The sequence below is a fragment of the Oncorhynchus keta genome, chromosome 31 (genome assembly GCF_023373465.1).
Source record: "Oncorhynchus keta strain PuntledgeMale-10-30-2019 chromosome 31, Oket_V2, whole genome shotgun sequence".
Classification (NCBI taxonomy): domain Eukaryota; kingdom Metazoa; phylum Chordata; class Actinopteri; order Salmoniformes; family Salmonidae; genus Oncorhynchus; species Oncorhynchus keta.
In genome coordinates, this window is record NC_068451.1 from 21,300,149 (window position 1) to 21,311,643 (window position 11,495).

Below are 11,495 nucleotides of genomic sequence, written 5' to 3' on the forward strand. Positions count from 1 at the left end.
TGAACATTGAGATATTAAATAAATGATAGAGAAGAAGCATAGAATCAAAGGAGAACGTTAAGGGTTCTCTGTGGAAAGCAAGAAAGCATTGGAATGTGTTTGATGGAGGAGAGGAGAGTGACGTGTTGATACAGGAAAGACAGATGGACATCTGTGTATTAGATGAAAGAGGGGTTGAGGCCAGGAGGTGAGGACAGATTCTCTTAAGAGAGTAATACATGTTTGGTATCCTGTTGCCCTCTTTATTAGCTTCTTGTAGAGCCATAAAATGTAAGGATTTGAAAGAAGGAGGAGTGTCTTAAGTGGGTTAATAAAGTACTCTACAGGTCGGTGTCCCACCCTCGGGATGGTTGAGCTGATGTGCGCTAATGTGATTAGCATGACTTTGTACGAAACAAGAACATTTCCCAGACATAGACATATTTTATATGGGCAGAAAGCTTAAATTGGCGTTAATCTAATTGCACTGTCCAATTTACAGTAGCTATTACAGTGAAAACATGCCATGCTATTGTTTAAAGAGTACACAGCTATCTACCTTAACATGTATTTATTGACCAATTAGGCATATTTGGGCAGACATTTTAACATTTTGAACAGGAATGCAATGATTCATTGGATCAGTCTAAAACTTTGCACATACACTTCTGCCATCTAGTGGCCAAAATCTTAATTGCACCTAGAGTCCTAAGTCCGATAATGGTCTTTCTAAAGTGTTATATTCTCCTACATTAATTTCACATTTCCACAAACTGCAAAGTGTTTCCTTTCAAATGGTATCAAGACTATGCATATCCTTGCTTCAGGTCCTAAGCTACAGGCAGTTAGATTTGTGTATGTCATTTCAGATGAAAATTTAAAAAAAGGGTCCGATCCTTAATTAAGAGGTCTTAACAAGATAGAAGCATGCACAAGCAATGGACGCTCATGGACACACCTGAGACACATACTGTATATTACAAGTACAGTACAAGACATATACAATGCCTTCGGAAAATATTTTCCACATTTTGTTACGTTACAGCCTTATTCTAAAATTGATTAAATCATTTTTCCCTCTCCAATCTCCAAACAATATACCATAATGACAAAGCATAAACTGTTTATTAAATATTTTTTAGCAAATGTATAAAAAATAAAGAACTGGAATATTACATTTACATAAGTATTCAGACCCTTTACTCAGTACTTTGTTGAAGCACCATTGGCAGTGATTACAGCCTTGAGTCTTCTTGGGTATGATGCTACAAGCTAGACACACATGTATTTGGGGAGTTTATCCCATTCTTCTCTGCTCTGCTCTTCTCTCTGGATGGGGAGCATCACTGCACAGCTATTTTGAGGTCTCTCCAGAGATGTTCGATTGGGTTCAAGTCCGGGCTCTGGCTGGGCCACTCAAGGACATTCAGAGACTTGTCCCAAAGCCACTCCTGCATTGTCTTGGCTGTGTGTTCTATTCTATGTGTTGTTCTAGTTTTGGTTTTCTATGTGTTTGGCCTGGTATGATTCTCAATCAGAGGCAGCTGTCAATCGTTGTCTCTGATTGAGAACGATACTTAGGCAGCCTGTTTTTCCCACTTGAGTTGTGGGGGATTGTTTTCTGTCTGTGTTTTCACCATACAGAACTGTTTTGTTTTTCGTTTCTGTCTTTCACTTTGTTATTTGGTATTTTCGTGTTCAGTGACTTTTCATAAAAAATGACGAACACTTACCACATTGGTCCGATCTGTCATACTCCGCGTCAGAGGAAGGCGAATCTCGTTACAATAGCATGATGCTGCCACTACCATGCTTCACCGTATGGATGGTGCAAGGTTCCCTCCAGATTTTACTCTTGGCATTCAGGCCAAAGAGTTCAATCTTGGTTTCATCAGACCGGAGAATCTTGTTTCTCATGGTCTGAGAGCACTTTAGGTGGCTTTTGGCAAGCTCCAGGAGGGTTGTCATGCACCTTTTACTGAGGAGTGGCTTCCGTCTGGCCTCTACCATAAAGACCTGATTGGTGGAGTGCTACAGAGATGGTTGTCCTTCTGGAAGGTTCTCCATACGCCACAGAGGAACTCTGGAGCTCTGTCAGAGTGACCATCGGGTTGTTGGTCACCTCCCTGACCAAGGCCCTTCTCCCCCGATTTCTTAGTTTGGCCTGGGAGGCCAGCTCTTGGAAGAGTCTTGGTGGTTCCAAACTTCTTCCATTTAAAAATAATGGAGGCCGCTGTGCTCTTGGCGACCTTCAATGCTGTAGAAAGGTTTTGGTACCATTCCCCAGATCTGTGCCTCGACACAATCCTGTCTTGGAGCCCTACAAACAATTCATTCGATCTCATGGCTTGGTTTTTGCTCTGACATGCACTGTCAACTGTGGGATTTCATATAGACAGGCGTGTGCTTTTCCAAATCATGTCCAATCAATTGAATTTACCATAGGTGAAGTTGTAGAAATCAATTTGTAGAAACCTATCAAGGATGATCAATGGAAACAGGATGCACCTGAGCTCAAATTCGAGTCTCATAGCAAAGGGTTTGAATACTTATGTAAATAAGGTATTTCTCTTTTTGTTTTTTTAATACATTTGCAGACATTTCTATAAACCTGTTTTTGCTTTGTCATTATGGGGTATTGTGTGTAGATTGATGAGAATTTGTATGTATTTAGTCCATTTTAGGGTCTGAATTCTTTCCGAAGGCACTGTAACTCTATTACCATAACAACTTATTAATTGCACACTTTACATATCTTAACTTGCGTTCCAATGCAGCTTAGTTTATTCAACATTATGAAAGGATATGTTCAGGCTTCTGGTTTGGCAACAGTGGAGTAGATAACAGAATGGTCCACCTCTAAACTTTCTTCCAGCCTGCAAAAAGCAAATAGAGTTTTTGTATGAGTATATTCAAACATTTCAAATAAACAGACATCCAGAAATAGGTTATATGGAAAAGGACTGAACTGATAGTGAGTTCACACTTACCTGGCAGTAGGACTGGGGAGGGGGAAATGGATGCTGGCGTACTGGAGGTTGTCTGTCATGTTGGCCTTTATGGCTTTCACTGTGGAGTATACAACATCATCCTCTTTATGGCATCGGGAGAATTGGGCCTCGTTGATGGAGCTGCGGAACTGCTGGAAGTCAAAGGTAGCGTAATGAGGTTCAGGAGGGCTCTGCAGAGCTGGTGGCTCGACCACAGAGTACAGAGAACTGTCTTGGTGGTGGGTGTGAGAGGGAGGCAGTTGAACGTTGGCATAGAGGGCATTTTCCTGTTCCTCTGTTCTAGTTTCCTGTGTGGCTGGGTCATTACTGGTCCTTTTTCTGGATAAGACTGAGTTTTGATCGTCCTGAAAGATGCAATCAGTCAAAAAAATACCAAACGTTTGAAATATTGACTCCTCAACATACCTTCATCTTTTGGTTAAACTAAGTATTATGTTACTGGGGAAGAATGGAAGCTGGTGCTTGAATGTTGTTCAAATAACATGAACTCTTACTGTGTTCAAACCTTCATATAACACTATTGCACTGAAATGCTATTGGTATTGTGAATTAGAGTGTATATGCTGTGTTCCACTCACCTCTATGTCCACAGCGGTCCTTTGACATAATTTGAACGGGATCTTCCTGTCAAAGAAACCACATTTCTTTGGTGGGACAAATAGGTACCACAAGGCCATCATACTTATCCATTATGATGTTTCTAGACTTACCACATCCATAAGAACACAAGAAGTACGATCACCGTGAAAACTGTGGCCGCGGAACCAATGTAAACTGCTATTAAAGTATTTGTAGCTGAAAATGACGCAGGGTACAGTACATGAAAAAATACATTCAAGGGAATTCCCATTTAGAACATATTGATTCAGGAGAACAGGACATTTCCCTCTACACTCACCATGATTGGTACTCTGTATGGTCAGAGACACCACGGTAGACTTGTGAGCCCCTTCTCTGTTCCTGGCCTCACAGAAGTACTGTCCACTGTCAGAGGAGGTTAGAGAGGTCAATGCCAACACATCTCCTGACCCTGTCTGTGAGGCGTCTGTTCCATCCTTCTTAAACCAGGTGTAGTTCTCCACTGCTGGGTTGGCGTGGCTGCTGCAGGTCAGGTTCACAGAACTTCCCTCTAACAGTGGGACAGAGAGACTGATTGATACCAAGGTGTTCCGTGGGGGATCTAAAGTAAGCAGAAAAAAATTGAAAAATGTAGCTTTTGATATCTGCTCCATATTTAGTAACGATTAATCAAAACACAAACAGTCCTGGCCAACAGGGTTGTTCATCTACATTCATGCCAGGTGAGACAGATTGCATTGCTTTCCTACGGTACATTCCATGTCCAATTCAACTGAAAGGAATTTAATTGTGATTTACCCCAACTCTGCAGATCTTGTATGCTTACATTGTAGTGAGAAACTGTTGCAATATATTGGATATTACACTCCAAGATACTGCAACCACACAGTTTTAACAACCTGCTTCCCTATAAAGAAAGCAAACACAACTTTGCACATAAAACTGACATCCTCACATAGCATGTACAGTTAACTTACACAGAACATCAAGAAACAGGAGTGATGAGTTGAGGGCTCCATGTTTGTTCTGTGCCTTACAGTAATACCTCCCTGAGTTATCAGGAGAGACCTTCTCAAGTATCAACTGAGTCCCTGACTGGATAGGGCTTTTCCCATTGACTCTGTACCAGGTGTAGCTCACTGCTGGGTTAGCATGGCTGCTACAGGTCAGATTCACAAAGCTTCCCTCTACCACTGGACCAGAGGGACTGACTGACACAGAGGTGTCCTCAGGAGGGTCTGCAAGTGGAAACAAATAGCTGCGAGTACATCAGTGGAAAACATACTTTTTTCTTTCACACAGCCTCAGCAAGGCATACATTGCATCCAAAAGGTGCTGGCATCACAAAGTGACTCGTTGGCCTTCTGTTTGTTAGCACCGAATTAAACTGCCAATACTCACATTGAACATTGAGGGTAGTTAGATTAGATCTGACTGTGTTGATACTGTTGCTGGCATTACAGTAGTACCATCCACTGTCCCCTGGCTGGATGTTAGAAAAGGTGTGAGTCTGCCTCCCAGCCACCGTGGTGAAGCCCTGTCCACCCTCCTTATACAGGAGGTAGTCCAACACGGGGGGGTTTGCACTGCAGCTGCAGTTGAGAGTGACTGAGTTACCCTTAGTAACATCTCCAGATGGACGGACCGACAATGTGACATTCTTTGGAGCATCTGAAGGAGAGGGATTAAGGTCACAAGTGTTTATATGATGCGGAACATATTTCTCTGTATAGAACCACAACACTACTACAGTACCTCTCACCACACATTTGGAGGTATGTGCACTTCACAAAACCAAAAGACTGAACTTTCATCCCAATTGGTGGTTCCAGTAAATATAATGGGTCAGAATATATTTTTTAACGTTCTCAGAACAGTTTTGCATTTTGTTAGTAGCCATCATTGTGTTATTTGCTCTCACCATACCCTACCAGCATGAACATCATCCTCAAACTGCTCAACTTCCTCTTCAAGTAATCACAATGCAAACACACAGCCACGGTCAGGAAATAGACATTGCCTTGTGTCACGGCAAATTTGTTATCAAGCACATTGACATTCACATCAAACGATCAAGGGATGTTGTATGTGAAAACACTATGCTATCTACAGTTGAAGCCAGAAGTTGACATGCACTTAGGTTGGAGTCATTATTAAAACTCGTTTTCAACCACTCAACAAATTTCTTGTTAAGGTGTATGTAAACCTCCTACTTCAACTGTACATCCGTCTTTCAAAATTCATCCTATTATTTTATCGGAAATAAACCTTATCTTTTAGCTTTCCTATGAATATAATGAAATGAAATGAACACCATTCAGAGGCAGCACATCCTTGATGCAGAGCTTTGAATGTACAGTGCATTCGGAAAGTACTCAGACCCCTTGACTTTTTCCACGTTGTTATGTTACAGCCTTAAGCTAAAATGCATAATGCATAATGATATAATGTGCGCATGTTAAATAGATCAGGTATTAACTCACATTGGACATCAAGAGACACTGGAGCAGAGGAAAGATTATATTGACCATGAACAGCACATCGGTATCTACCAGAATCCTCACTATTTGTCTGAAACTCTGTTTTTGATACTGATTGTCCATCCCTGAACCAGACAATAGTGGGAGGGTCACTCAGTGTACAGGTTGTGCTACATTTTAGTGTCACCTTCTCTCCCTCTCTCACAGTGGCAGGGTTTACTTCAGCTGTCAGCCCTTGTAGAGAGGAGAAAAACAATAAATACTGAAAATGTTTTGTAGAGTCATGAGAGTGGGCTTTACTTCTGGTATCAAAATTACCTGTCAGAGTTAGTGAAACTGATGTCTTACTGCTCCATGCATTATTAGTTGTCTTAAATCTGAAGAAATAGGAATTTGCATCACTACTAATTAGGTTATTCATTCTCAAGGTGCAGTTGTGGTTTTCATTTCCAAGGTATTCTACACGGTCTCTGTATTCCTGGGCCTCAAAGACATTTGTGTCATCCTTTGGAGTCCTGAACTTCCAGAAGGTATTTGTTACAGTCTGGTCTGCGGGGTAGTCATAACTGCATCCAAACACCACTGATGACCCTTTTAAGGCACATGGATCTGCATTATTGAAAGTCACCATCCAATTTCTCTCACAATCACCTTTACAAAACAACAACAAAACAAAAGAAGATGTTATCACATGTATCTACAACACTGATAGATACACTGACAATTTGCCATTTAAAGGTATAGGAAAATATAGCATTCCTATGTGTGGCCTTCCTTCAGATATGTTAATCAGTCACTTCTGTATTTTGTTCATTAGAAGAGTGAGTTGCTCTGTAATCTCAGATCAGATTTTCCTTCCCTTTGAGTCTTATAATTTGACACGGTTGGGTAGGTTACTTTCTAAATAGAATCTGGTACAGTTATTTGTTACCTGTGCCAAAATGTTATCAGTTACATAACCTTTGGATTACCAAAACTCAGTAACATAATCTGACTACTTTTGAATTACTTTCCCCTTGTTTTCCCCTTGTCACCATAGTGGTCCCTGACTTGTGGTCAGACTCGTTCAGGTGGAACAAACTTAAAGTTCTGCATTATTTCAATGCTGAATTGAATGTCATTAGAAAACAGAAAGATGTCACAATGTTGTTTTTTCCGCAAAAATCCTTTCTGAATTTAAAAGTAATCCATAATTTTTTTTAAACTATCTGTAATATTATTACAATATTTTAGCTGGTAACGTAACTGATAACATAAAAACATGTGTCAGATTACATGTAACTGATTAAATGTGATCATTGTTCTGTTAATGTAATCAGTTACCCCCCAACCCTGTCATTTGAGAAATATACAGTAGGGTTAGGGTTAACCCTAACCCTAACCCTAACCCTAACCCAGTCAAAAGTTTGGACACACCTACTCATTCAAAGGTTTCTCTTTATTTGTACTATTTTCTACAATGTAGAATAATAGTGAAGACATCAAAACGATTAAAAAACACATATGGAATCCTGTAGTAACCCAAATTTTTTTTAAACAAATATATTTTATATTCTTCAAAGTAGCCACCCTTTGCCTTGATGACTGCTTTGCACACTCTTGGCATTCCATCAACAAGCTTTATGAGGAATGCAGTCCTGAAGGAGTTCCCACATGCTGAGCACTTGTTGGCTGCTTTTCCTTCACTCTGCGGTCCAACTCATCCCAAACCATCTCAATTGGTTTGAGGTCGGGTGATTGTGGCAGCCAGGTCATCTGATGCAGCACTCTGTCACTCTCCTTCGTCAAATAGCCCTTACACAGCTTGTTTTGGTCATTGTCCAGGTGAAAAACAAATGATAGACCAACTATGCGCGAACCAGATGGGATGGCGTATCGCTGCAGAATGCTGTGTTAGACTTGCTAGTTAAGTGTGCCTTGAATTCTAAATAAATCACTGACAGTGTCACCAGCAAAGCACCCCCACACCTCCTCATCCATGCTTTACAATGGGAACCACACATGCAGAGATTATCCGTTCACCTACTCTGCGTCTCACAAAGACATGGCGGTTGGAACCAACATTTTCAAATTTGGACTCATCAGACTAAAGGACAGATTTCCACCAGTCTGATGTCCATTGCTTGTGTTTCTTGGCCCAAGCAAGTCTCATTTTCTTATTGGTGTCCTTAAGTAGTGGTTTCTTTTCAGCAATTTGACCATGAAGGACTGATTCACGTAGTCTCCTCTGAACAGTTGATGTTGAGATGTCTGTTACTTGACCTCTGTGAAGCATTTATTCGGACTTCAATCTGAGGTGCAGTTAACTCTAATGAACTTAGCTTATGCAGCAGAGGTAACTCTGGGTCTTCCTTTCCTGTGGCAGTCCTCATGAGAGCCAGTTTCGTCATAGTGCTTGATGATTTTTGCAACTGCACTTGAAGAAACTTTCAAAGTTCTTGAAATTGTCCATATTGACTATTTCATTTTTGTCCATAATGATGGACTGTCGTTTCTCTTTGCTTATTTGATTTGTTCTCGCCATAATATGGACTTGATATTTTACCAAATAGGGATATTGTCTGGATACACCCTACATTGTCACAACACAACTGATTGAATCAAACGCATGAAGGAAAGAAATTCTACAAATTAACAAGGCACACCAGTTCCTTAAAATGCATTCCAGGTGACTACTTCATGAAGCTGGTTGAGAGAATGCCAAGAGTTTGCAAAGCTGTCATCAAGGCAAAGAAAGGGTGGCTACTTTGAAGAATCTCAAATATAAAATATATTTTGATTTGTTTAACACTTTTTGGTTACTACATGAATCCATATGTGTTATAGTAAAAATAAAGAAAAACCCTTGAATGAGTAGGTGTGTCCTAACATTTGACTGGTACTGTACATTTCACTATCAAGGTAACACAATAATGACAATATAACAAATCCCCTCTTCCCTCTGCAGTATTTCCCTGTTTATCTCCTATGAGCAATACATAGTAGTAGTACATCTTTCATATCTCAATTATTAATCATAAGTCAGTGTTGACATCCACATTATGATAGAGCATCAAAGCAAAAATATGGTTACCTGGCGACGTGAGAGTAATCACCATTATCACACTGGTTGTTTCAAAGAGCCACATTGCAGCAACTGCAACACTTCAATAAAAACACCACAGGGTTCTATTGGGGAGGGAATTGCTTAACTCAATAGCAAAGTCAATCATGAAACAAGCTCCAACAGCGTTTTCACTTAAAACAGGTGTAATATTTATCTGTCTCGGAAGAGTTTTCTCACAACTCTAGATCATGTAGTCATTCTGTCTTTAAATTCTCACTAAACAGATAGATTGAACATCACTGTGCACCAATTAAAGGAAAGAAAACATGAAACTCTACAGAGACAAACAACACTACTCACCCTCCTGCAGAATGCGTCCAGAGAGACTGATCAGCAAATGACCATGCAAATAAATACAATGGAGAGGTGTGATAATAACCATGTCACAACCAAAATGCAGAAGTTGGGCTGAGAATGTCTTGTCTGTTGAGCCTTTTGGTGCTAGTTCCATTCCTGTTACCATACAATTGATATAATATATTGCAATTAATTAAGGGGGTTACAGTAACATGTTTCATTTATTTCATTGAACCTTTCTGTAACTAGGCAAGTCAGTTAACAACATTCTAACCCAAACTGCTTAACTTCCCCTAAAGGTAACCACAATGCAAACACACAGTCACCCTCAGCAAATAGACACTGCAGTGTGTCATGGCAAATTCAAATTTGCTTTCAGGCACATTGACATTCACAACAAACAGACAAGGTCTGTTATATGTGAGAACACTATGTTATCAACATACTTCTTTCAAAATCCTACTATCTTTACAGAAAATAATAACATACCTTTTATTGACCTTTCTTTGGAATATAATGCAATTAACTTAACACATTTCAGAAGCAGCACATCCTTTGTGCTGAGTTTTGAACCTAGATAGCTGCTCCAATATGAGTCAAATAATATGATGCGCTCATGTTAATTAGATCAGGTATTATCTCAAGAGACACTGGAGCAGAGGAGGGAAGATCTTGACCTTGAACAGCACATCGGTCGGTATCTACCAGAATCCTCAATGTTGGCCAGAAACTCTGTGTTGTGTACTGAGTGTCCATCCCTGAACCAGACAATAGTGGGATGGCCACTCAGTGTACAGGTTGTGTCACATGTTAGTGTCACCTTCTCTCCCTCTCTCACAGTGGCAGGGTTAACTTCAGCTGTCAGCCCTTGTAGAGAGGAGAAAGAATTTTATAAAAATAAAAAATAAAATAAAGTAGTGTTATGAGAGTGGGCTTTACTTCTGGTATGAAAATGACCTGTCAGAGTAAAGCTGATGTTGTACTGTTCCATGCAGTTGTCTTTTTTTTCATTAACCATCTCAAGTCAGAAGTAGCATTGTGTTGCATCACTACTAATTAGGTTATTCATTCTCAAGGTGCAGTTGTGCTTTCTGTCACGCCCTGGCCTTAGTATTTTGTGTTTTCTTTATTATTTTGGTCAGGCCAGGGTGTGACATGGGTATTTATGTGGTGTGTTTTGTCTAGGTTTTTTTGTAGGTTATGGGATTGTGGTTTAGTGAAGTAGTCTAGGTAAGTCTATGGTTGCCTAGAGTGGTTCTCAATCAGAGACAGGTGTTTATCGTTGTCTCTGATTGGGAACCATATTTAGGCAGCCATATTCTTTGAGTGTTTCGTGGGTGATTGTTGCTGTCTCTGTGTTTGTTTACATCAGATAGGGCTGTTTCGGTTTTTCCCCGGTTTTTGTACATTGTTCATTTTTTATCTTTATTAAAGATGTATAAAGATAACCACGCTGCGTTTTGGTCCGCCTCTCTTTCGATGGAAGAAAACCGTAACACTTTCTATTTCCAAGTTACTCTACAGACCCTCTGTATTCCTGGGCCAGACAAAGATAGTTGTCCCACTCTTGACTCCAGAACTTCAAGAAGGTATTTGTAATAGTCTGGTCTGAGGTTAGGCGTAAGTGCCCTCAAACACCACTGATGACCCTCTTAAGGCACATGGAGCTATGGTGTTGTATCGTTGAATGTCATCTTCCAATTACACCCAATTACACCCACAAACAACAAAACAAAAACCAGTTATCACACTTATCTACAACACTCATATGTACAGTACCCATTTGCCATTTTAAGGTAAGAAAATATAATATAGCATTCCTATGTGTGCCCTCCCTTCAGATATGTTAATTTGAAAGATAATGCTCTACACATGCTGGTGCACAAACAGGCTATCAGTCACTTCTGTATTTTTGTTGATGTAAAGAGTGAGTTACTCTGTAATCTCAGATAATATATGACTTTCCTTTGAGGTAAATCATTTGATAAATTCCACCATCAAGGTAACACAATAACATTAGACCAATATCAAATATCCCCTCTG

At 40.1% G+C, this 11,495-nt stretch overlaps 1 protein-coding gene across 5 annotated transcripts; it reads right to left on the reverse strand.

Annotated features, from left to right (window-relative positions):
• Nucleotides 1-307: 307 nt before the first annotated feature.
• LOC118364603 (B-cell receptor CD22-like) lies at nucleotides 308-9,643 on the reverse strand. 5 transcript variants are annotated; one of them, XM_035746285.2, is made up of 11 exons: nucleotides 9,456-9,641; nucleotides 9,123-9,193; nucleotides 6,368-6,640; nucleotides 6,053-6,283; nucleotides 4,971-5,240; nucleotides 4,547-4,807; nucleotides 3,889-4,170; nucleotides 3,701-3,785; nucleotides 3,569-3,614; nucleotides 2,970-3,334; nucleotides 309-2,855 (listed from the first exon to the last, which is right to left on the reverse strand). In XM_035746285.2, exons 2-11 carry the CDS (start codon nucleotides 9,175-9,177, stop codon nucleotides 2,789-2,791), a joined length of 1,935 nt encoding a protein of 644 aa, XP_035602178.1. In that variant the 5' UTR covers nucleotides 9,178-9,193; nucleotides 9,456-9,641; the 3' UTR covers nucleotides 309-2,788. The 5 variants fall into 5 exon arrangements, with proteins under 5 accessions (XP_035602179.1, XP_035602178.1, XP_035602176.1 ...); XM_035746283.2 differs by having other exon boundaries at nucleotides 6,368-6,700; XM_035746284.2 differs by having other exon boundaries at nucleotides 9,123-9,217.
• Between the last annotated feature and the right edge of the window lie 1,852 nt (nucleotides 9,644-11,495).

What these genes read in the sequence shown, in the direction of transcription:
- LOC118364603 (XM_035746283.2), bottom strand. Translation starts at nt 9,177, where the DNA reads ATGTGGCTCTTTGAAACAACCAGTGTGATAATGGTGATTACTCTCACG. An exon ending in AACTACCCTCAATGTTCAAT is followed by an intron (nt 4,808 to 4,970) that starts GTGAGTATTGGC and finishes TTCCACTTGCAG; the next exon opens with ACCCTCCTGAGGACACCTCT. An exon ending in CTCCCCAGTCCTACTGCCAG is followed by an intron (nt 2,856 to 2,969) that starts GTAAGTGTGAAC and finishes TGCTTTTTGCAG; the next exon opens with GCTGGAAGAAAGTTTAGAGG.